The 26,495-nt window shown below is 48.0% G+C and overlaps 1 protein-coding gene across 7 annotated transcripts in view; it reads right to left on the reverse strand.

Annotated features, from left to right (window-relative positions):
- Positions 1–26,495, reverse strand: part of PHF1 (PHD finger protein 1) — a 706,671-nt gene that overhangs the window by 144,499 nt on the left and 535,677 nt on the right. For all 7 annotated transcript variants that reach the window (XR_011283212.1, XM_069635206.1, XM_069635209.1 and 4 more), the window contains exon 12: positions 8,849–8,969. Coding sequence is in view for 6 of the 7 variants with exons in the window: in XM_069635206.1 (XP_069491307.1) it covers positions 8,849–8,969 (121 nt within the window). In the remaining variant the exon portion in view is untranslated. The remainder of the gene's footprint in view (positions 1–8,848; positions 8,970–26,495) is intronic.

Consider the following 26,495-nt stretch of genomic DNA (forward strand, 5'->3'; position numbering starts at 1 on the left):
ACGCCTGACATTAGTTGTTATTCCAGGACGAATTTTGACCTTGTCCGTAACCGGAGCCTCTTTGGGAATTTGGCCACAAAAGCGGCGAAAATGTTTCCCGCCTCTTTGGCCGGGTTGTTTATTAGTTAGTTGGCCGAGGGACTTGAGCGTGTTGTATTCCTCCTTGGCGGACTTAAGGGCATCTTCTACTGCTTTGCTGAATAAGACTGTTGGTTCCACTGGCATGTTAAATAACGTCACCCGAGTCTCAAACTTAAAGCCGGAATGGCAAAGCCAAGCGTGGTGGTTGATTATGGTTCCTTCAGTGATTATTCGGCCTGCATTATCTGCAGCTTCGAGGTTATTCTTGAGAATGCAGCTGGAAGTAGCTTTGCCTTCAGCTGCTACTAATGCAAGTTGAGACTTTAAAGGCCCAGGAGCAGAATCTATTAGAGTACTTATTGCATCCCATTTATGGCAATCATAACTTGCTAACAGTTTAGAGTTGTTGGCGATTCTAGCTTGAAATTCCGCTACCTTCCTTCCCATGGTATAGAGCTTCTTGGTCTACTTGTCTGGGGGAGCCTCTGAAGAGGATAGTGGTGTCCCTGCCCTTTTACCGGTAGTTGTGACCATGAGTGAATCGGCTTAAGTTGGCCCCCGATATTGAGCGGGTCAGACGGCGCTGGGCAAAAACGTTTCTCTACCTGTGGGTTTACTGCCTGTGTTTGATTAGGTGTCCCCAGTGAACGTTGGATTCTTCACTGGACAGATTTTAAAATTGCGATGAATTGGGTGGCAGCCTTCTTGTCTCCCAAAATGTCCTTCACAAAGTCGTCTTGCTGAGTCTCGTGTGTCTGAATGCCAAAGTGCTCAGCTGCTTTGATTAATATGTAGTTGTGGAGGGGCCGATTATCCACCGGAGAATCAGGCACTGAGGAATCTTGTTGAATTGGTGAGGCCAGGGTATACACCTCTGCCTCTTCATCATCATCGTCGTCACCATCATCATAGTAATGGTCAGATCGCTGGTAGTGCTCATTATCCCCTTCAGTGTCTGTATTAACGTCAAAGATCAGCTGCTCCACAAGACCTTTTTGCTGAGGGCTGGGTTGAAGGGTAACAGGTAATATTATCGCCACCAAAAATATCGCCGTCGGGAACGGCCATAGGCGATATTGTTGGTGGGGATAATTTATGGGGTAAATGGATGGGGGGGTGTCCCCCGCTCCCTTTTAAAATATATGGGGGTTGCGGGGGTGTCCGCAGGATCCATGGGGTAATATCGCCACAAAAATATGGCGAAATTTTTGTGTGGCAATATTTTTGCGGCGATATCACATGGAACCGGTTGAAGCCAGGGGCTGAGAGCTGAAAGCTAGAGGCTGTGAGCTGGAAGCCTCAGTAGGAGGTGTAACCTGAACGTTTTCGTAAGCCTGAGGTTTTAAAAACAAAAAAAGGCAAAAAATGTAATTCTTGACATTACCCTATATATGTCTTCCACAGTCCATAGGGCTGGACTGGCGATGACCCCAGGGTACTGGGAGTAGGGCCCTGTACTAAGGGTGTAGATGTGGATAGGCCCTTATTCTCTTAGACATCAGCCGAAGAACCCTCTTTTTGTGGGGCAGGTATATACTGGGCACTTGGCTGCACGTTAGGGGTTATGGATTCCCTGTTCTCCCGACTTCCGTAACTTTATGTTGGGTGCTGGCTTTTGGCAAAGGACCCACATATAGACATTGGGATTAGGGAGAGTTGTATGTTAAGTTACTTACCGGTAACTATTGTTCTCCAGCACAGGGTCTGGCATGGATTCACATGCTCATGAATATTCCCAGTCAGGCTGAGAATTCTTAGTAAAAGAAAAAACTGTTTCACTTTCACTTAAAAACTGTATTTCTCCTTTAAACCAATCTCTGTCCTCTGGGTCATACTGCCCCCACGCAATGACAGTACTCTCCCTAAGCACCTCCTCTGGCAGCCATCTTCAGATTTTGTAAGCATGTAAGGTGGCAGTATGACCAAGAGCCGCAGAGGGGTCGGAGTGAGGGTTTGCATGTCAATCCATGTCAGACCCATGCTGGAGAACAATAGTTACAGGTAAGTAACTTAAACCTTCTCCAGCATGGGGTCTGGCAGGGATTCACATGCTCATGAATAAAGAATACATATACAACCATGGGAAGTGCAAAGGCTCAAAGAAGCAATTAACTCTTACCTCTGGAACAGACTCACCTCAAGCGAACAGGTTGCGTAGCACTGCTTGGCCGACTCTGGACTCCTCCCTGGAATCCCTGTTAATGAAGTAGAACTTTGTGAAGGTATGCGTGGACCTGCACGTAGCAGCCCTGCAGATTCCAGCAGGGGCATTCCAGTCAGGAACGCCGTCGTCACAACGATTGCTCTGTTGGAGTGAGCTCTCGGACGGCCAGGCAGCGGTCGGTTCACCAACCGATGACATCCTTGAAATGGAAGCCTTGGACAAGGCCTTCCCATGGTTAACAGGAGCAAAGTTCACAAACAGCTGTGAAGCCTTCAGAAAACTCCTCGTGCTGGTCACCTAGAACCTGAGTGCCCGAGCAACTTCCAGCGAGTGCAAGGCACTTTCAGCCGATGGCAAAGGCTTTGGGAAAAAAAACATTTAACACCAAAGGATCGATGAGGTGGAATTCCAATGGCACCTTCGGCATGAAAGAGGGGTGCATCTGCAGCAAAACCCTCGATTTGTGGAAAGTCAGGTATGGCTGCTTGCAGGATAGGGCCTGGATTTCACCTACCCTCCTGGCAGAGTGATGGCCACAAGGAAAACAGTTTTCCACTAAAGGAACTTGAGAGGGGCCTGATGCATAGGCTCGAAGACCCCCCCCCTCCCATTAGCCTAATCAGATCCACATGGAGTTCCCACGCCGGGGCTGGAGCCTTCACTGGCGGGAATGATCGAAAAGTCCTTTGAGCAACTCCTTGACGAGTCGATGAGACCAAAGTGAAGATCTTCCTGGAGACCTGGTGTAGCGGGAGATCGCCACCAGATGTACCTTGATGAGGTGTGCGCCAGTTCGGCCTTGGCCAAGGATAGCAGGGCCGTGACCCTTAGAGGCGTAATCTTCTGAGACCGGCACCACGTAGCAAGAACGCTTCCACTAGTGACCGTAGCACTTCAAAGTTTACGACACCCTGGCCCTGGCGAGGACCTCACTGCATTTCGCAGGCAACTCATATCCTCCCAAACTCTAGGGCTGCAGGAGCCAAGCCCTCAGGTCCAGCCATCCTGGGTCGTGATGAAGTATTGCGCCTCCTTCTCTGGCGAGAAGATCCAGAACTTCTGGCAGCTTGACTGGAGGCGATGCTGACAGGCTGAGAAGGTCTGGATACCAAATCTTCCTTCGCCACGCCGGGGCGAAGAGTATCTTCTTGCATGAACACTGTCTAAGTGTGTTGATGACTCATAGCAGGAGAGGCAACGGGGAGAACGCGTACAAGAGCAGCCCTTCCCACGGGAAGGAGAACGCGTCCCCCAGGCTCCTCAGCTGGTGGAACCTGCTGGCAAGGTTGGAGTTCGCTGCCATTGGAAACCGATCCATCTGTGGCCTGCCCCACTTGCCCAACAGGCGGACCACCCAATCCTGACGAAACTCCCACTCGTGTCAGGAGCACGGTTCTCTGCTGAGGGAGTCTGCAATGGTGTTCTTGACTCCGGCCAGGTGGAGAGGGATAAGGAACATCCTGTGTCTGATAGCCCAGCGCCACAAGTCCTGCGCTTCCTTGGAGAGCGCTGGGGATCGAGTGCCCCCCTGCTTCCTGATGTAAAACATGGTGGTGGTGTTGTTGTTGTCCATGAAGATCCTCACCACCTTGCCTTTCAGAGACGGGAGGAACGACTTCTGTGCCCAGAACACCGCCCGTAGCTCCAGGATGTTGATATGAAGATCCTTCTCCTCCGGCAACCGCAGCTCCTGATCCATCTAGGGAGGTGCTGTGGTGACCGTCTCTTGGTATGGCAGGCTCTGAAATCCAGTGCCTTGGGTGATGTTGGACCGAACACCCCACCATACTATCGCCTCACTAAACTCGTTGAGAGATAACTTGTCTGTGAAGCTTCCAGACTCCTGTATCCAGTGGGTGTCCAGGAATTCCTGAAGGGGTCACATTTGTAACCTGCAAAGCCAGACGAGACAGCCGCTGCACCTTCCCCAGAATGGCTGCTATCCTCTCCTCCGAGGGTGACGCCAGGCAAGGCCATGTATTGAGTCTGGCATCTAGAAACAGCACGTTCGGTGATGGCGTTAAGCAGGACTTTGTATAATTGACGGAGAATCCCAGACCCATTAGCAGCCGGACGGTCGCCTCTGTGTGTCCTATGGCCAGCTCCTGCAAGTGGGCACCAATCAGTCAGTATTTATTTTTATTTATTTATTTGTTACACGCCCAGACCCTCGGGTGTCACGGCGTGGTTACAAGACCGCTTAGAAATTAATAATACATTGTTACATTGGTTACATTACATTTTTGGAGAGTTGGTGCAGAAATACAGTTTACAAATATTCACTAACAAAATACTTCAGTACGGAGACCTGTCCTTAGGTGCTAATATTGGTTGAATAGCCAGGTTTTTAGCAATTTCTTGTAAGCCGTGAAAGAGGATTCTTTTTTTATATTAATGGATAGGATGTTCCAGTGTTTGGGGGATAGAGCGGTGAAGCTGCTACCCCCCGCTCTGCTGGATTTGAAGCGGGGAGGAGCCAGAAGGAGTTTGTCGTTAGATCGTAGTGATCTCCTGTCATCTTTTGGGTGAAGAGTGTTGTTAAGATAGATAGGTCCTTTTCTGGTCAGGCATTTATGGGTTATGCATAATGTTTTAAAGATGATTCTGGTTTTGATAGGGAGCCAATGAGCGTCCTTTCTAGTCTTGGAGAGATAGTCTGATTTTTTTTATACCTAGAGCTGCTCTTAAGACTTTTGCCGTAGTTGCATTTTAGCTAGGTTGGTATTGGATGTGCCTAGTAATAGTACATTGCAATAATCCAATTTCGATAGGACCAGGGCTCTAGCTAAGGTGAGGCAATTTGCTGGGGTCAGGAAGTGTCGCCTGAGAGCAATGAGTTTGGAGGTGTAAGCCGTGGAAGAGGCGAGCGCATTAATCTGTTTAGTCATAGTAAGGCTGGCGTCAATGTACACTCCCAGTGTTTTGACTTGCTTCAGCACTGGCATAGCGGTACCATCGATGTTGATGGTAGAGTATTCAGGCTGGAGGGTTGCTATTTTGGCTGGAGATCCTACGATGAGGACTTCTGTCTTCAGAGGCTATTTAGTATTCAGTAGTCCAGGTATGGGTATACGTGTATGCCCTGTAGGCGTAGATGGGCCGCCACTGGTGCCAGGTATTTCGTGAACACTGTGGGGGCCCGACTTCATGCCAAAAGGTAAGGCTTTGAATTAGTAGTGCTGTCCCGCTACCATGAAACGTAGGCATTTTCAATGCTTCTTGTGAACGGGGAAGTAGGCGTCCTCCAGGTCCAACAACATCAAGAAGTCTCCTCTTTCCAGTTGGTCGAGCACGTGTTGCAACGTGACAATCGTGAATTTTTGGCACTTGAGGTATTTGTTCAGACGTCGTAGGTCTAGGATGGGCCTACAGCTTCCTGTTTTCTTTCTGATCAGAAAGTATCTGGAATAGACTCTGGAGCACCGGAGTCACTGGGGAACTAGCTCTTTCGCCCCTTTTCGCAGCATGGCCCGTACCTAGTCCAGGAGCTGAGGATGTGCTGCTCCTGGCGGGCAATCAGATGAATCCGCGGATACCTGCGTTGAAACTCCAGGGGCATCCAGCACCAATCTGTCTATGGTGATCTTTCTCCACTCGCTGACAAACCTAGTCAGCCGGCCTCCCACCGGGTTGCACGAGTGGGTTCTGACGTACCGGCCGGTTCAGGCTTGCTTCGGCGTCCTGCCCTGTGGGCGACAGCAAAACTGTCCTCCGCTACCGTAAGCCTGGGAAGGGCATCTGTAGGCTTCCTGAGTTGTGGATCCGGAAGGCCGATAGTACGATGTGGAGAAGCCTTTAGAAGACTTGGTCGACTTTCCTCTGGAGGAGCAAAAACGAGAGCAGTGCTCCTGGAGGGTGCCCAGGGAATGGGCAGTCTCCGTATCTGCTTTGATGGCCTGGAGGTATTAGTCAACGACTTTCCCAAATACGTTTTCTCCATCGAAGGGCATGTCCAGCACCTTTGCTTGAACCTCCTGGCGGAAATTCATGGCTTTCATCCAGTGTTGGCGATGAAGGCAGACAAAGTTCCCCATTTGCCGGAACCCTGTGTAGGTGACGTCCAATGCCACTGTGATGGCGTGATAAGTGCATAAGCGGTCTATGAGTTCTTTCTTCCTGAAATGATTTGTGCAGCACATAGTTCTGGCACCATGCCCTTTACAACTGAAGGCATCAGAACCAACAGACTTCTACTTTTTTCAACAAGCAATCTGCTAGCTCAGTGGTATTCTACAGAAGATGGTAGCTGCACGGCGAGTGGTGCAGATTCTGCTAATTGCTCCCACAAATAGTTCTCCACTGAGTACAGTTCCGGAGAGGGTGAGCAGAAACTGGATGGATGGAACCATTCTTGGTCATGGTCGCCACTATGGCCAACTTTTGTGTTCTCTCCATCAGCATGAAGTGCTGCTATAGTTTGAAGGCAGAAAAGGGTACTGGGATGTCTATCTTTACTGCCAGTAAAAAAGACTGGTAGAGCAGGAATTGAAAAACACCAAAAGGGTGACAATGTTTGCTGCACAAATAAAAGAGGTGAAGTAAAATACAGCTTTATGGGGTCCTGCTGTGGTGCCAAGCATTTACCCTTAAAGTTGAAAAGAAACAGAACCTTGCTTCCATTGCCGGTATACTGTGCCATATTTTCTGATAGGATTTTTAATTTAATTCAAATTTAAGACATAGTATGCTTATGTTCTAACCTGGTAGTAGGGAATGATGCATAAGCTAATTAATGTGGGGTGTATGCCTTACTTAAAAAATAATTTGCTTCTAAAAATAACCCATCTACTCACTACACAAAGCTTCTACACCGATAATACCCCAGAGTGGCCTTGTATCCTATCATCGCCACCCAATATGCAGTGATGGCCCTCATGCACAGCTTTCTACAAATAAGTTATACCAGCTTCTACCAGTCGCTTACTTTTTACAATGGCTTCAACCAATAATATTTCTTGTGCACCACCTCCTGCCAATTACTGAAATCAACTAAGGATTTCCCTCCTCAGCTACCAATGACTTTCCTTGTCAATCAATCATCGCCAAACAATGGCACCTTCATTCACCACCTCCAACCAATGACTTCCCTCATCCATCTCAAATAATGACTTTCCTAGTAGGCATTCTCCAAAGACTCCTTCGTCCGCCATCCCAAAACAATTTCTGCATCAGCCATGTCCAACCAATGACTCCCTCTTTAGCCATCGCAAACCAAGGACTCCCTCATCAGCCACCGATAACTGACTCAGCCATTTCAATCACTGATTCTCTCATTAGCCATCTCAAACCAGTGACTGCCTTATTAGACACCTCCAACTAATCCTTTCTCCTAAGGATTCAATGACTCAATCGTCAGCCATTTCCAACAAATGACTTCCTTAATGACTTCCTTAATTTCCAGCCTGTGACTACAAGGGTATCATCTTTAGTCAATGACATTCCTCATGCAACTCTTCCAGCTAGTGACAATCTATCGTGTGTCTTCTACCGACACTATCTTCAACCAACAATTATCATAATTAACCACCAAGAGTGGTCAGAAATCTGCAGCTCCGGATTAACAAGGGGCTCTTGTTTATAGATCACATGAATCCAATTACACAAACTGCCTTCAGATGAGTCATTACATACCGCCTTGTACTTCACAGATGTCCGTACCCACAGCCATTGTTTCATCAACATTTGATTACTGCAACAGCCACAGTATTTCGTACAGCACCTGAAACGCGTTGGAAATGGGGCAGCTCGGCTGGCACCAGAGCTCACAGCAACCAACATATCAAGTGTCTTTGTCCATATATATTGGTTGCTGGCTGAATATGTAGTTTGATTGCTTGAATGATATTGCCTTCTTTTTGAGTTGCACACACTTCATAGGTTGGTCCATATTGCCTAGCCTACAGCTCGACACCTCTGAGGGCAACACACTTGCACGTTCCCAGAACTGGCAAGACAAAATCTAGTGAAAGGGTGTGTTGGGGCAAGGCTTTTGATCAGTTGCATCTGCATAAACTAGAAAATCAACATACATTGTGAATTCTTTGAAAACCTAGTTAATTGTACTACTGCTCGGGTTAGTTGCTTTTCTGGTAGCTTCACTTTGTACTCTTGAAATAGCAGGATGAAAGATATGGCATTATTGCCTTATAAATTAGCCATATAGCATAGCTAGTGCCCTTATACACCACATCCAAACAATGACATTCCTTATCTCTCCTAAAATCTATGGCTTCCTGTAGAAGCATCTCACACCAACGGATTTGCTCATCAAGCATTTCCAACCAATGGCTTCTGCCAGCATTTATGCCAAAATATGGGGTTCATTGTCACACACATTTTGCTCATAACCGTCCCTTTCTCCAAACAAGACAAGCCTCATCCATCGATGTCGATAAATGAAGGTCTACTTTCAATCTACCCACCCTTCCTCCATCCTAAACATCTACTGACCTCCCAACATTCTCCTCTAATACTAATGACTCTGCTTCTCATTACATCCAGCGTAAGCCTTCCTTTCACTCAATAAACCCCCAACATGCCCTTCAATAGACCTGGTGAGATTTTACAAACATATGTTAGTTGTTCAGCACTGCACATAGGTACCTGTTTAGCATCTCTCGCTGGAGGCATTTTCTCCTTCCTGCTCCTCAGCTCCATGCTCTGTGCCGCTGGTCTTGGCTTCCTTCTCCTCCGCTCTCTGCCCCCACCCTGCCCTGAAAAAGAACTGCAAGAGATCTCTTTATCTGAACAGTACTGAGGGGGAGGGGAACTATACCTATATTGGGGTCTAGAGATGGGATACTGTTCCAGGGAAATAGTATATATTTGGGGAAGGGGTTGGGGTATTAGGTGGCTAGGTGGGTCAACATGAAAATTGGATTGAAGACATGAAGATTCTGTGCTATCCTGTCCCAATTCACAGCCCCAGATCAGAGGACTATGTTACACAGAATGCAAAGAAAGTTGAGAAAAGCCACATGTGGAAGGTTCATGCCGTCCAGTCAGATGATAACATATGACAAACTACTGATTTCATCAATAAGAAAAATAAGAGTCCCTTTCTTTCAAGTGCCGTTTCACTTTTACAACCCTTCGTGCCACTTGTCTAGAAGGCTAAACTTAAGTCACCCAATGGACAGAGTTCAACCAATCCTATCCACTATTTAGGACAGACAGCCTACGACATTAACATAAGGCCAGCATTTCCCCCATTTCTTCTTCCTACTTACAGTTCAGGAAACATAGCAACACATGACAACACAGGGCCATGAACACAAAGACTTGGCATAAATTAGGACATTGTAAAGCGGGAGCTAAATGCTACAGTTTGGCTGCAATAAAGCCCCCTGGGTAACTTAACAATTGAGCTAGTCATGCATACTGCTTTCAGCAATTTTCAGACCTTCTCGTGTTCCTTCATATCCTAATCAGAACCTGCTCAGAGATGTGTGTTTGAATACCTAAAGAAAAGTGCCTTATATTTTCCACAGTGATTCACAGTGATTCAGTGTTCTAACTGTTCTTGCTCAGACACCGTAGGTCGTCAATGGGTGTAGATAAGGTCCCTTTCCCAACATAATAGCAGGCAGACATGTTAACAGAAAGCTCTTTAAAAAATACCTCAGTGTCAGGAACACCTTTGAATTCTAGAAAAACAAGGAGTAGTCTATGTTCTCCTTGGCTATTGCTCTCAATCATGTTGAATTATGATTTTATCAGGTTTGGGCCTGAAACAACTTGCAACCAGAGTTTTAAACCAGAAATGCAATTTCTCTACTTTTATTTTCTCTGTATGTTAGGGGAGTTTTCTTAACGTCCACTGTGAGGTAAGACTTCATAAACATGTCCTAATGGTATACAGCTCCCCAACTCTTAGTATCAGTCTTTTGTACTCATGGAACCTTGGTAGAGTGGCAAAGCAGTCAGGCTTATCATAAGAGGAAGATGTGAGCTGTATGCAAGTACACTGAATATCCAAGCAAGAACTGATCAGTATGCACTCCTAATTTTCACAAGAGTCTATTTAAAGATGTATCCTAAGAATTACTGCTTTTAAGGTGCGGAGGAGATGAATAACAACCCTGGCATATGGGTTGCAAAAATTTACAAAATAGAACAAGTTCCCAAATGGGGGAACTCCTGTCCTCTGCACTCTATGGGTGGCTCTGTGAGGAGTCATTATATATTTGATTATTTGTTAGGTAATTGATTCAATAATTTGATTTGTACTAAACTGTAGGTAATTTACTTAGTAACATATATGAATACATATATCAAAACATATTGACACAGTTAGGTATATTTAGAAAAATTATTAGAAGCCCAACGCGTTTCGTGAAACAATTCACTTCTTCAGGGGCAGTTTGCATAATTTTCTTTCTTAAAGTAATCTGGAAGACATAATATTAAAGTACATGCATATTAGTCCCAATAGTTACAAAAGATAGTGAAATTTCCAATGGGTAAAAATAACTTTTTTGGACAATCCATATATTTCCTATTGTCCAACATCTCATTACATTGATTGAAGTTTGAACTTAAAACAGATCATACAGAAGTAATCAGTAGTAACCACATATTCATCAAAGATAAATATATTGACATGTTGTGCGAAAATTACCTAAGGAAAAAGATTCCCTTGTTGATAAATGTTGGCTGTCCTTCATATGGGGAGAGCCGTCAGTCTCCTATACTTGTAGTGTAGCCTTGGTCCCTAAGTCGTTAACAAGAAAAAGTAGGAAAGGAGTCAGGAATAAGGAAACCTGAATCTAGCTATCAAACAGGTTGAGGTAAAAGTAAAAACTTACCACCTTATGTCAGAAGATGGTAAGAAGATGGTGAGTTGAGTGAAGAATCACTCCATCTTGTCATGTGGAAACAGACGTGAAAGCCCAAGGTGGGAGTCTTTCCGAAGTGTGAAACTGCCCCTGAAGAAGTGAATTGTTTCACGAAACGCGTTGGGCTTCTAATAAACCTATGGATTTTTTCTAAATATACCTAACTGTGTCAATATGTTTTGATATATGTATTCATATGTTACTAAGCAAATTACCTACAGTTTAGTACAAATCAAATTATTGAATCAATTACCTAACAAATAATCAAATATATAAGGATTCCTCACAGAGCCACCCATAGAGTGCAGAGGACGGGAGTTCCCACATTTGGGAACTTGTTCTATTTTGTAAGTACACTGAACCCAGTGAGTAATGCAATTCAAAGAAATACTTACACAGGAATGTATATAAAATAGTTATTATATTTACACAAGACTAGTTTCAAAATACTTACCAAATTAAACGAACACACATAAGATTACTTGTAGCTACTTTTCAAAAGGGCACTTCTTAGTTTGTAGGTGCTTGCAGTTTGTATTATCGTTAATACCGTGCAGCAGAGCTTAAGGTTCTAGAGGCAGTTTCTTTGCACACGAAGGCTTTTTAAGTCCAATTTGATACTCAAGCTAAGAGGCAATTCAGAGAGGGCTAAATGTCTTGCAAAGCAGTAGAATGGCAACTCTGCCAGACCAGCAAGACTTGTGTGGAAGGCCCTGGCTGAGGATGGCATGTCCGGATCCTCCTCCTCATCCGTATCCTGTGGATCTGGAGGATCCTGTTTGGGAGGAGGAGTAGATGGCGCCAGAGGCTGGGGTAGAGGGACTGCAGCCAGAGGCTGAGGAGGCCGGCGGAGGTTGAGGAGCTGGCTGTGGATCCGGAAGAGGCGGCTGCACTGGGGCCTGAGGGCCCAATGGAGGTGTCTGTGGTGCCTCTAGCATGGCGGGAATGACTTCCCAGATGGCGTCCCCGAGGATAACACCCATCCGAGGTGACTTCATGAGGCTGAGGAACCACTCGAAGAAAACCTCCTCACTGACTGAAGTGGTGGCAGGGGGTGTTGACAGGGTAGCGGGGGGCTGCTGAGGCCGCTGCAAACCCTGTCCATACAGACGCGAAGGAAAGTTTGCCCTGCACCTCAGAGGGGTAGACTGTAGGCCACGTACCTGGTTGAGGCCAGTTCCACCTTGACACTCATTCTTCGGCAAATTCCTGGAATGGCGTCAGACGAGAGCCTCTGTCTGGGGCGGCGGCTTTTTGTCAAGCTGCCTGTCACGTGCCTGAAACCTGTTGCTTAGCCCGCTGGGCCCTGCCTCCTCGAAGACTCGCTTATGGATCACGAGGTCTACCTTGCTCCTCGAGCTTAGGCCCGGTAGATTTGGAACCCTCGACCCAGGGGTCGGTAGAGCTGCGTTTTGGTGCCCCCTCGGTATAATTTCCGGTATTAGGGCGTAGCCCCTCGGCCACGGTGCTGGTACAAGAGCGGAGCCCCTCGGGTGAAGACCCGGTATAAGAACCTTCCGGTCCCTCAACACTGTCACCAGGAGGATCCGAGGATCCCTCGGCCCGAAGCTGCAGCAGCCGCCTCGGTGCAAGCATTGGTATAAGTACCTGACCGGTCCCTCCCGCGCGGGGAGTCCCTGGGAAGGATTCTCCCTTGCGGGGTGTGATGGAGTATATCGGCCCTACCTTGGGCCTGGCTCGGTGTTTCCCGAAGTTCTTGAGGTCCTCTGGAGGCGACTTCTGGAAGAACTCCCTACACCTGGCTAGTCTGTTCTTCAGCGCTTTCGAGGACAGCGAGCCACACGCTGAACAAGCTTGCCAACTGTGGTCTGGGCCAAGGTAACGTAGGCAGAGGATGTGGGGGTCTGAAGTCGGGAATAGCCCGTTGCAGGCTGGACACCTGCTGAACCCTGTAGAAGTCGACATGCGCCGGGGAAGAGGGTGATGCCCGAGGACCGAGTACCTAAATGACAAAAAGACAAAAGGAAAGAAGACGAGAAGAAGTACCTGCGCGTGGAATTACATGGCCGAAGTCAAACCCAGGAGCGCTGGTGAATTCGGCCCATTCCCGTCGACGCAGAAAAGGGGACTGAGGTGTGGTGCCAGAAGGCAGAGTCAGGGCAGCGCATGCTCCCTGGGCCGCACCCCACATGCCTCTAAATTTAAAGGGGAAGAAGGTTTTTTCTGGTGAAAAAGGTCCCGTCTACCATCCCTTGGAAGGGATGCCCAGAGAGTAAGGAGGAAAGGGGACGGGACGTAAGAGTACAAAGTAGATCAATTTGGTCCAAGCCCAGCAGAGGGCGATCAATTGAAAGCTTTGGGTTAAAGCAAGTTTTGTGTTACAATAGATAAATTGGTCCGAGCCCGGCAGAGGGAGACTGATTCAAGATTTTGTGTCAAAGTGGATCTGAGCCTGGCCGAGGGGGATCCTGGGTGAACCGACAATCACCCAAGAAATTGGAAACATGTTTTTGGATATCCAATTTCTCGGGTGAATCACGGTTCACCCTGCATCCCCCTTCTGAGAGTATTGTGTTAAAGTGGATCTGAGCCCAGCGGAGGGGGATCCGAGGTGAATAGTAAATCACCTAAGAAAATTGGGGATATGTGAAATACAAAAAGGAAAGGAACTATATCGTTTGTTAACGAAAGGGACTTTATGGTTGGTTTGTTGCATCAAGCCCTCTGGAAGAAGAGACGTTGAATGGCATAGAGATTTTGGCATTGAAGGCCATGATGTTGAAGTTTTGAACTGCACTGTCATGCTAGAGCAGCCAGAGACTGTGCTAAGCTCGAGTGTGCCGCCTTGTCCCGTGCTGAAAACGCGGGGAAGGGAAGCCAATGGCTTGAATATCCTGGCATATCATTTCTTGGACACTTTTCTTTTGCATAACATTGTTTCCCACACTATTTTATATTTATAGGTAAGGATTGGCAATAGGTTTATTAGTATAGGACCTTTCATTTTGACAAGACACTACTAGGACTGTGTTATTATTTGATGATTGAAGCTTGCTCCCATTTTAAGATTTAGCATTAGATAGGCGTTTTTCAAACCCAATTGAAGTTCAATAAACACCCTTGAACTGTGGTCACTTGTGTCTGTCTTACTGTTGATAACATGCTTTCCTTACACTGCGACACCCAGGGGCCAAATCTGTGGGTTGTCCACAACACCAAAATCCTAAAAATGTCCTCTTCCCAGACCCTTTGGTATACCAGTGGTTTAGCCTTTTCCCTTTGCGCCCAGGTAAGTGCACCCACATGACAGGTACCGATTTTGTCATGACACCTGTGGGGACGTGGGAAGATAGGACATCTGTTGTTGTGGCGTGTTCTGGTGGTTCCCAGGTGGGAAATGTCTGAAAATTGAGGTTTTTCCCACTAAATTTTGTACTTTGCCAGGGCTTGTGGGTAATAAATTCTAGGGCGATTCGCGCAAGTCAGACCTCTTTGGATTCCCACAGGTATCGTCCTTTCAGAAATGCTTGGGGTTTCCGGTTTTCCTTGGTGGCTGCAACACACCAAGCCCAAATCTCTGGGTTGTCCACAAAGCCAAATCGAGCCTTCCCTGGGGCATTCGATGTAGCAGTGGTTTGGCCATCTCCCTTTGCGTCCAGGTAGGTGCACCCCCACATGCAAGGTACCATTTTCGTCAGGTCATCTGTGGGAATGTTGGAAGGTAGGAAATTATTTGTTTTCTCTTGGTTTTCATACATTTGCTACTGCACTTTATTACACAACCCTTTAATTTCCCAAATGTAACCTACATTTAGTCGCTGCTTTAGGCACGCTACACTTTTGTAACCTGCACAAGTCACCTACCCTTCAAAAGGTCTGCCCGTGGTCTTTCAAAATATGTATGATTGCCATTCCTCACTACGTTTGTTTTCCTTATGTTCATATGCTAAGTATCTCTGTTTAGGCAGTCAGCATTAAAAATCCTGTGTACCATGGCTCAGTTTTTGGCTTGTGGAATTGCTTGTTGTGTGAAACACTATGAAAAATGTGCGATTTCCTAACTAGAAGAGTCAGTGGAATGTAGCGGTGCATTGCTTTTCTCAATATTCACAGAAGCCATTGCCTTACAGGTCCAAACATGTCCAGCACATATCTTTCTGTCATTTTTCCAATTCTTTCCCAAACTATGGGAATTGTACCTACATAGTTGCTGCCCGACCTGCGCAAATGACCCCTTCCTAAACTTGGAATTTTGTCTACTTTTTAGAAATGTACGCCTTTCTGTCTTCCCATTCAGCTTTCCTAGCCTCCTCTTCCATTCCTCCAAGCATGTCCTATTGAAAAAAAGGGGGGGGGGGAAAATCACCTCGCAAAACTGATGGTAACCTTATAAAAGATATGTTTTTTTGTTTCCACTCAACCTATTCTTGAAAGCTTGCTAAATGGCGAAGTCAGAACAGCAAACCATTTGTTCCCAGCTCTAACAAGGAAAAAAACAGCCTTCTTTGTACCTCATTTTATTGGCATTTTCTGAAAAAAACACAAAATGTATTCCCTTTTATGTTATTTTCTCACACACCCCCTACAGCAAATTAGCAATCCTTCCTACATGTGGTAAGGAAAGGGTGAACATGTGGCCGGCACATCACTTGTACCAAAACAGGGATTGAATGCTGACATAACTGAAATGTCCAGAAAAGAGCTTGGCACTGGGATGGAAAACCCTCAACAGTATTGGGGATATAATCTGCAAGGAACTAGCCATTCCTTCTGCAGTCTGCACCTTGTATCTTCCCTCCAGGCCCCCTGCACTGGCCACCCACTTCATTGCAAAAACTCAGGATATCATGAGTACTCTTTCCTCCTCCCTTTCCCCCTCCCATCTCCCGGCCACCCTCGGCCTCTCATCCTTCCTCATCCTCTCTCTCCCATCACATCGAAAGAGGTCACTAGAATTGTCCTCTCTATGAAGGTCTACACCTATTCTTCCATAACTATTAAGGATAAAATTGTCTCCCTTGCCCCTGCACTTGCTGATTTCTGTAATCATTCTCTTGCAACCAGGTCTTTCCCCTCTTCCCTCAAGCACTCCCTTGTGCAGCCATCGCTGAAAAAGCCTTCCGCCAACCCCTCACATCCGGCTAACTACTGCCCCATCTCCATCACTCCCTTCCCTGGAAAACCTCTGGAGAAGTTGCTCTTCCCCCAACTAACCCAGCATACAGAGCTCGTTGGTTGCCTACACAACCAACAATCTGGATTCCGAGCATCCAGAGGCACAGAAACAGCTCTCCTGAAACACCTGTGAAAAACTGCTTGCAGCTCTTGATTCCAACTCACCCGCTGTTCTCATCCTACTCAACCTCTCCTTTGTTTTCGATACAATCAGCCACTGTATCTTCATAAAACGGCTCCAAGATACCCTGCACTAGACTGGATGACCTCCTTCCTCAGTGACCGTCCCTCCCAGGTTATCCTGGGCTCTTTCTCCTCCCCCATCTCTTACACCACTTGTGGCGTTCCCCAGGACTCTATCCTCTCGCCCTAGTTCTTCAACATCTATCTCACCCAGCTTGCTCACCTTATATCCACTTTTCCCCTGCACTTCCAGTGTTATGCAGATGAGACCAAACTCTTTTTCAAACTTCCCTCTGAACCTCTTCCCATTTCCTATACCATTCCTGACTGCTATCTAGTCTTGGTGCCCCTCTAACTATCTCTGTCTCAATGCCAGCAAGACAGGAGATCCTTCCTATTGGGACTCCTGTTCACTCTTTCCTCCCTTCACTCTGGCCACCCTATATTCCCCTCCCCCTCCTTCTTCTGAAGTCAAAATCCTTTAGGCTATCTTCGACTCCTCTCTCCTTCCTTCCTCACATCTTGGACCTTGCCAAGAAGACCCATTTCAAACTCCACGTCCTCAGAGGTAGCCTCCCTTTCCTCAATTTTCCCCAGAAACTCAATGTCTCTAGAGCTCTGGTACTCTCTAGGCAGGATTATTCTAACAGCCCCTTCCTTAATCTTCCCTCTTCCTCTCTTCCACTGGCTTCACGTTGCTGCAAGGATCAAATTAAAATCCCTCTGCATCATCCATAAGGACCACGCTATCTACAACTTGCTCTCACCAAATACTCTCCCTCCAGATCTCGCCGATCTTCCAGCTCCAACTCTCTACTTGTCAAGTGCTTCCCTAAGCAGCAAGCTGGTGGCCGATCTCTTACCTCAGCTGGCTCCCTCCTCTGGAACAGCTGTCCCTTCCTCTCGGTCTTGACCCGGATCGCCTCAAATTCTGCAAGCTCCTCAAAATGTTCCTCTTCTCCTCCTCTCCCTCCCATGCTAACCCCCAGTCGCTGAGATTGGTGGCCTGGGCCCATATGCGTCCTCCTGGGCCCTGGACATCTGTCCAATCGCCTGCAGCCTCTCCCGACCCCCTGCACTTGCCTTTGGGCACCTTCTGGCCTCTCCAAGACTCTATTCTTGACTGATGTATGGAAATGAAGTATAGGGTCCTTAGACGTCCCCTTATCCAAAATATCAGTCAAGTCATCCTGCTGATACTCAACAACTGTAGGTCTCCCCCAGCCCAGATAAGCTATAAAACTTTAGATGAACAAGTTACTCTCTTACCTGATAACGTTAATTCGATGGGATGGTCCGGCGACATATTCCATATCTATGACAGGTAATCATCACAGCTGTGCTGCTTCGGAAAATCTTTCGGCGTCTGTGCCCTACGTCGAAGTCGGTACGCGGGCCTCAAGGGCCTCCGTCGAGCCGACATCACCGGATGTTATAAGTAGGACGCACGACGCCCGTAGCCTCAGTTGTAGTTTTTTCCTTAGAACGTGTGGCACCAATCTTCTGCCAGAATGACTACAGAAAGCCTTGCAGAAACGTAAGCTGCAATTGCATAAGAAATTCTGTAGCGGGGCAGGTAGGGAGGGAGCGATAGGGAATACGTCGTCGGACCATCCCATCGAAAGAACGTTACCAGGTAAAAGACCAGGTAAGAGTAACTTGTTCTTCGAGGGGATTGGGTCCTCCGACATATTCCATATCTATAACTGACTCCCAAAGCAGTACCAAGGTATGGAGGAGGGAAAAGAATTTAGAATATAGAAATTTAGAAAGTCCAATCAAATTGCAGAGTAAAAGACCGCCTTGCCAAAGGCCAGATCCTGCCCATGGATAGAGTCTAGGGAATAGTGTCGTACAAAAGTATAGACCGAAGTCCAAGTGGCTGCTTCACAGATGTTACGAATAGGAACACCCCTCTGTAGGGCAGTAGAGGCAGCAATACACCTAGTAGAATGGGCCCGTAGGTCTACAGGAGTGTCCTTACCCGCCAAGCGGTAACATTCAGAAATTGCCAAGATAATCCATTTAGACAAAGTTTGCTTAGTAACAGCTTGTCCCAAACGCCTTCCAGCCTAACCTATAAAGAGCTGATCATCCACTCTGTCCCGGGACATGCGTGAAATGTGGAAACTTAAAGCTCTCCTAGGATCCAACCTATGGAGCGTCTCCTCTTCCTTACTAGGATGCGGAGAAGGATAAAATGCCGGAAGAATGACCGTCTGGCTTAAATGAAATTCCGAGACAACTTTTGGAAGAAAGCCCTTATGAAACACTGTGAAGGGTGGCTTAACAGAAAATGCCTGCAACTCACTCACTCTGCGAGCGGAAATGAACGGAACTAAAAACAAAGTTTTAAGGGTTAACAGTCTCAAAGGACAAGAATGTAAAGGCTCAAATGGAGCACCCATTAGGAATTTTAGAACAAGGTTCAAATCCCAACCGGGCACCTGTAAAGGTGACGGTTTGAACACATTAGTGAGCCCTTTCAGAAACTGAGAAATCAAAGGAATTTTGAAATAAGAACATTCCTCAAACGAGCGCTTAAATATGGACAGCGCCGCCAGGTAACCTTTAATGGTACCCCACTTGCAGGCCCTTGTGGGCTAAAGAAAGCAAAAAAGACAGAACCACAGGAATGTCGCATGAAAAAGGATCCACATTCTTAACCCTGCACCAGTCGCAGAACTTTCTCCAACAGAAACGGTACATGGACTTTGTTGCAGGCCGTCTGGCCGAAAGCAACACCTCCATGTTAGGGAGAATTCTCATTTATGGCTAATTTCCCTCACCTAGCGAGTCCCCCAGCATCTTTGCTGGACTTCTGGAGTTTATTTTTTTCCACTTGGTAAGAGTGAGAGCTTTTCCCCCACACTTACCTGTGTTTTGCTATGTGTTTCTATCTGTTTTTGTGATTGTGGACTCTGAAGAACACCACTTCAGTAGCCCCCTTCTTTTTGTGTGTCACACAGCACCTTCAGTGCTGTGGCACAGGGTTGTCTTTAAGACTTCCCTCGACTCCATTTCTGAGGCGACTACTGTCCAGTTACCATTAACTTTACTTAGTCAATCTACCACAGATCCAGTACATCCCATCGTCCATGGAGTACTGGAAAGGGTTAATTCGTATCCCTTTTCATCTGTACCTCCTAGAGCATTGTTTCGCTCTTTTAACATTTAGACTTGGCTGATGGCAGTGGTATCTACCCTAACTTTTCTACCGCGATTATATTAGATAAACGTGGTACTGTTCTTGGCTATTATATTAGCCTCGAACATAAACCCCCTTGACCAAAATCGTCTTTTCTTTTGGCTCCGGTTGGGTTTAATCGGCATTTCTTTTTGTTAAAGTCCTTCTTTGGTTTTACTTTGCGCAGCAAACTAGGTTTGCCTTCTTTGTTCACAGTCTTTTGACAGGCTTTCTGTTCAGAAGCCCTCCACCAGGCGCCTGGGTGTCTAGGTGGGCTGAATGTGAGGGAGGGGTGTAGTCACCCCCTGCACAGGGTATCCTAGGGAACCCAAGTCGCACTTTGTCATGATTGGCCAGGGTAGTTGTCCGGGCTGGACAACCCCCCTGCTGGGAGATTTACAGCCAGGCTGTGTGAATGGGGGTTTTTCGCATAAAAGGCAGGTCTCTTGGGCTAGAAGTCCGAGAATCGCCACTGGAACTACAAGGAACCGAAGAGAAGCGGAGAGAACGACGGCTGCTGCAACTACCCCATCCCGTTGAAGCCCTGCTGCAGTCCCGAGCTATCTTCCCTTCAACGACTTAGAGAAGATCCAGTCCGGAATCTTGTTCCTTTGAGCTTGGTGGGGATAACCAGCTCATCTTCTACAGCCAGAGGATCCTCTTCCGTGGTCGAAATCGCTGCACACTGCTGTAGTGGTCCGGATAGCCACCCGAAGAGCCTCTCCTGTTTTTACGGAGCGTACCTTTTATTCCTTGTCGTCGCTATTGGCCTCATCCCTGTGTGGTGCAGACCCCCTTCAGACGTCCTCCTTCACAACGAAGCTCCAGGAATCGTGGGTCTGAGGGAAACCAACAGGAACAACTGCCAGGGCACCAGCTGCACCACTGGAACAAGGTACTGTGTTCTGTTGAGGAAACTGGGTGGATCCCTTTTTCTTCATTTCCAAGGCTTGCCCTTGACTTCCCTCCTTCTTATAACTTTTTCTTCCGAACATTGACAATATCCAAGTACTGTTGGCTATGTCGAATTTTGAACTGTCTGACCGTGTGATCTTTCGACCCTGGCTCCGGCCCTTTGACTTTTGAACTCCTGTCTCTGAGGGTTTCTTGATTCTGCCTGCCTAACCAAAATATTGCCTGTGATTTTTGACTCCAACTCCCTCTGGGAATCTCGAGTGCTAAGTGCGTTTTTGCCCTGGTAGCATTTCATGTCACGGATACGCGTTTGTTTAGTAGGCCGAACTGTCAAAAACTGATCGCAATAGTATTCGCAGTAACGTGTTTTTGTGCCCAACGCCGGTTCATTCCAACACAGGGTACTTGCCTTGAGAGTTACTGTACAAAGTGAATTGGTTAGTTATAGTATATTTAAACGTGAGGTTTTTATTGAAGTTTCATAGAAGTGTTGTGTTTATAACGAATGGTTTAAAAATAAATGTACTTATATTTTTATACCTGAAACCTTGAGTCAGTGTTTGCTTGAGTCACAGTAATTGTGGTCCCTTTGTGTAATCTCTGCTACTGCTCATATCCTCTTGAGATAAGCCTGGCTGCTCCGCCACTGCTACCACTCTGACTTAGTACAGGCTAGTACCAAACGTAAAACTTGTATTGCCACCTGTAGTCTTAATTGTGTGTAGTGGTCCCTAAGGGCACTGCACAGGATTCTGCCCAACACTCCATCAGGTCTTCAGGGAGGTCCCAATCCTTATACCTCAGCCTTTCAGAAGCCAAGTGCGAAGGTTGAGGGATCTGACCTCTGGATGGAGAACCTGACCCCCCCCCCCTCCCGTGAGAGCAGATCGTCTCGGTAGGGAAGACGGCGTCAAGGGCAGATGGACAAGTCGAGAAGAAGCGGGTAACACGTTCTACGGGCCCATGCCGAAGCAATGAGGATCATACGGGAACCAAACCTCTGTAACCTCCGCAGCACTTGCGGGATGACGGGGACTGGAGGAAACGCGTACAGCATTGGGAAGGACCACTGCACCACAAATGCGTCTCCTAAGGCTCCTCTTGGAGGAAATTCCCGCGAGCAGAACCTTTCGCAATTCCGGTTGACACTGGAGGCGAAGAGATCCACTTGTGGGGTCCCCCAAAGGGCAAAGATCTCCAGGAGAATCTCCTGAGCCAGCTCCCACTTGTGAGAGATTGCGCTCTGCCTGCACAGAGTGCCCACCGTCTCGTTTTTCGTCTCCGGCCAGATGAACTGCCGAGATCGAAATTTTCTGCTGGATGGCCCAGAACCAGAGCTGCATCGCCTCCCTGCACAGAGGAAGTGACCCTGCCCCCCCTTTTTGTTGAGGTAGTGCATGGCCACTGTGTTGTCCGTCAGAATCAGGACATTCTTCCCTCGCACAGTCGGCAGAAAAGCCTTCAGGGCAAGCCTGACGGCCCTCAGCTCCAACAGATTGATATGGAGTCTGGACTCCGACGGAGACCAACGACCGCTGACTGTCAACTCGTTGGCATGAGCTCCCCATCCCGCGACGGATGCGTCCGTCACGATCGTCACCTCCGGCCAGGGTAGCCAAAATGGAGCCCCCCCCACATCAGATTACCTTCGACGGCCCACCACAGAAGGTCCTGGGTGACCGAGGGCGGCACCTGAACGGGGTCAGACATCCTGCCGGAGGACTGTGACCACTGCATCTTGAGAGCCCATTGCAGAGGTCTCATCCGCAACTTGGCCTCCGGCACCAGAAGAATGCAGGATGCCATGAGGCCTAGCAACCTCAAGAACTGCTGAATGTGATGAGCCCTCACCTGGGGAGGGAAACACTGCCCCAGGGACGTGTCGAGCACTGCTGCAATGTACTGGAGCCGCTGAGTTGGCGTCAAGTGGGACTTCTTTAAGTTGAGGGAGAAGCCCAGCTTGTGAAGGGAGTGGCAGGTGACGTACAGATGATCCAGGACTAGCTCTGGAGAGCGCGCCCTGATCAATCAATCGTCCAGGTAGGGGTAGACGTGAATCCCCCCTTTCCTGAGATACGCTGCCACCACCACCATGAGCTTGGTGAAGATCCTCGAGGCGGGGGTCAATCCAAACGGCAGGACCCGAAACTGAAAGTCGCCAACCGCGAACCTCAGGTGGTACTTGTGCTTGGGATAGATCGGCACATGAAAGTAAGCGTCCTTGAGGTCGAGAGACACCAACCAGTCCTGCAGTTGAAGGGCCTGGAGGACTTGAGAAAGAGTAACCATCTTGAACTTGTCCTTCCTGAGGAGCTTGTTCAAACCGCGCAAGTCCATGATGGGTCTCAAACCCCCGTCCTTCTTGGAAATCAAAAAATAAGGGGAATACCATCCCTTGTTCCTCTCCGCTACAGGCACCAGTTCTATGGTGCCTTTCTCCAGCAGGGATTGTATATCCTGCGCAAGGAGCGGATCCGGAAAGAGAAATTCCCTGGTGGATTGTCATGAGGCCTCTGCCGGAAAGGAAGACAGTAGCCGTGGGCTATGATCTGCAGAACCCACACATCTGAAGTAATGGCACGCCATTCTACAAGATGCTGCGCCAGCCTTCCCCCAACCGGCGATCCATGGGACTCATGACTGAGCTGAAGCGACTGCGGCATTGCCTGAGGGTAAAGCGGCAACTGCCCGAGCGGCCTTGGCACCTCGAGTACCTTGTTTTCTGTTCCGTTCACCTGGTATCCACAGGGACGCCACCCAGCCGGGTTACTCGCTGGTATGCTTCTCAGCTTTGCCCTGATGTGGTCTGCGGGGAAGGTTCTGCCTTGTGGTAGAATTAGGCGTGCTCTCCGTCCTGCCTTCTTTGGAGGGGCGCGTTGTCTTTCATGGGCGAGTGCGGTCCAGTTACTTCACGGACGCCGGCCCGTTTGATATTGTTCAGGTAGGTCTTATTGCTGTTCTTTAGCTTTGTTGCTACCTGCATGCCTTTCATTGTTTAAAATGTCTCTTTTTTCTCCCTTAGGTATGCAGAGCTTCAGCGCGGCGAACTGGCTTGGTTGAGCCCCGCTGGTAAATGATGGCGCATTAAGAGCGCTATGATGCGGTAAGTAAGCACTATGCGCAGCGCTGCAAAGTCTTGCCTTTGCTAACCTGTGTTTTCCTTCCTTGTAGGTCGCGGTGTTCTTCAGCGTGAGTGGAAATGTCCGGAGTGGTGCCAGCCGAGAGGCGACCAGCCAGGTAAGCCTTTTGAGCAGTTCGTAATTTGTAAATGTCTCTACTGCTTTCTTTAATGTTGCCTCTATCTTCCTCTTTCAGGTCGTTATGTCTGGGAGGTGTGCAGTTTTGAGGAAGCTGTTCTCTGTAGCTGCGAGTGTTTAAAGATGAAGACTGCAGGTAAGATGCTGCTAATGATGTTCCTTTTGTCTCCTTGCAGGTTCTGCTTCTCCGAGGTTCGAGGGAATAGCTGGACACAGTGAGAGTCACGTTGCAAGCTGCAAAGTAACGCGTAGTGTATTGTCTTGCTCGGGTGAGGTTTAAATAGCCCCAACAAAATTGTCCAGGTAAAGTAGTCCCTAGGCTACCACACCCAAAACACTAGACCGCATAGCTTGTTTCTTAGGAACCAAGCTATGTGGATGCCTCCATGTTGGCTGACAATACAATAAAGTAGTTCCCAAGAACATTGTTTTTCATGGTGTATGAGCCTGGCCCCATGAGGGCTTTTGAAGAGGATGCCAGGCTCTAGATGCCCGAGTCCTGACTCCACCTGGCAAATGGATTTGCCAGAGGGGGTTTTGGGCGAGGGTCATGACATTTTCCACCTCTGGTACTCCGACAGTTGCCCCTTTGACTTGCAGCTCCCCTCGATCTACCAAAAGATGAGTAATATCGAAAGGAACCTCCCCTCCATTGTTGTCCCCTAGGACAAAAAAAGGCAGAGGTTGGCGAACTGCAGCACTCAACAACTTTGCTGCAGCTTTGGAGGTATGCAACCTCTCAAGGCTCTCGTCAGCCTTGCTGCCAAAAAGATGTTCACCATCAAAGGGCATGTTGAGGAGCCAGGCTTGTACATCAGGAGCAAACCCAGAATTTTGCAACCACGCAAATCTGCGCATTACGGTGCTCGCCGCCATGGACCGGCTGAAGGCAATCTGCCACGTCCAGACCTGACCGAACGGATTCACACATGGCATCCTTGCCATCCTGAACAAGAAAGCCATCCCGTTTCTCCCCTTCGGGAATATGTTCAGCCGCCAACGAGACATAATTCCACAAACTATGAGTGAAACGTGCTAAGCAAGCCCCACCACTTAGCAAGCCCCGCCCACCTGGTGCCTTCCGGCTTGCTGCTATTTTCCCTACTTAAGGAGCCCTCCAGCCTCGTTTCTTTTGCAGCTGGGGAGCAGGTGTAAGGGGATCTAGGTCACCTGGCCTAAGCGCCACCCACCTTCTTAGCCCGGCCTCTTCCTTCCTGCTCTTAACTCTTAGATCAAGGGCGTCTCTCGCCCGGGCATCCAAAATGAAGGGCAGTCAAAGAAAAGGGCAATTCCTGTTCAGACCAGGTGGATCCAGGACCCAAACCCCTGCTAAAACAACAGGTAAGCATGCACCAACGTGTGTTTACACCCTCTGTCCCCACAGGTCATCCCCACTCTCTCTGGCCCCCCCCATGTTGTTCCCTAGTGCAACCCCCTTCCCGCACACATGAGTCTGTCTTGCTACATTCTGGTTTCACCATCACCGCCTTATGGCCAATGCTGGATTTTACTTTGTGGACTTCATTGATTCACAGTGCGTTACCCTTTCTCAACTCTCATGCTGGACTTCCTTTGCATCTTGTACTTATGGTGGCCCTGAATCAGGCTGTTCCCATCTTCATCTTGTATCCTGGCTTGCAACATTATGTGTTACTACTGACTTCTGCAGTTGTATTTGCTCTCCCCTCTTGCTTCTCCACTCTTTTTGACTGCTTACTCTCTGTCCTCTCCTGCCCTCTCCCTTTTCCTATCTCCTCCCCTTACTTTCTTCTACGCACTTACTCTACGGACTTAATATGATAGCAACCTTGTCTGTCACTCCCCCATCTCCCTACTGTCCCCCCTCCCACTCACTCCAGCACTATCTGAAATGTTGTCAGGCCTAGTATGATAGTCGCTTGTTTTGTTCCTCCCCTCACTTTCTTCACCCCTCTCCGTCACCTTTTAATTTTCTCCGGCTCTACCAGAAATGATGTCAGGCCTAGTACGGTAGTCGCCTGTCTGTTTCCATTTCCTTCCCACTCTCCCCCTCCCTTCCTTATCTATATCTTAGCTCTTGCACTATCTGAAATGTCGTCGAGCCGAGTACGATAGTTAATTTCACATTCTTACTGTTCATGGCCTGTAAGAATGTCATTGTTTTTCCCTTGTTCCCTTGCCTTGAAGCGCTTTGAAACACATTGTGTATAGGCGCTATATAGATAAACTATCATATCATATCATCTCATATCAAGGCACACACGGAGTTGACTGCCTGTAAAGCCATACCCCCTGAAGAAAACACTTTCTTCGCCCAGCCATCAAAATGTTTGTCGTCCCTATCAGGCGGGATGGTAGGGTACGACGCCGGTTTTGCCGGGGCCGTAGCCGCCTGCACCACCAAACTCTCCGGAGTGGGGTGCGTAGTCAAGTAGCTTGGGTCGCTACTGGCTGGATATTTCTTCAGCAAAGACTTGCTCACTGCTGGGAGAGTCTCCGGAGCAGTCCAAGCCGCTGCCACCCTTCTCTGCAAGGCCATATGGAATGGCAGTACCGGGTCAGTTGGTGGACCTTGGTCAAGGATATCCGTCAGGTCATCCTGCAGAAAATCCATTGGTGGCGCAGACCACCCGAAGTATTCGGTTACCCTCGACATAAGGCGCCGGTACGAGTACTCGGCGTGGGTGCCAGGCTCAGGCCTACCGAACTCCACCTCCGGAGAGGTGTCCAAACCACTGGCGTCGTGCAACGACTGA

Source organism: Ambystoma mexicanum, chromosome 13 (assembly GCF_040938575.1).
Source record: "Ambystoma mexicanum isolate Mex_15411 chromosome 13, UKY_AmexF1_1, whole genome shotgun sequence".
Classification (NCBI taxonomy): domain Eukaryota; kingdom Metazoa; phylum Chordata; class Amphibia; order Caudata; family Ambystomatidae; genus Ambystoma; species Ambystoma mexicanum.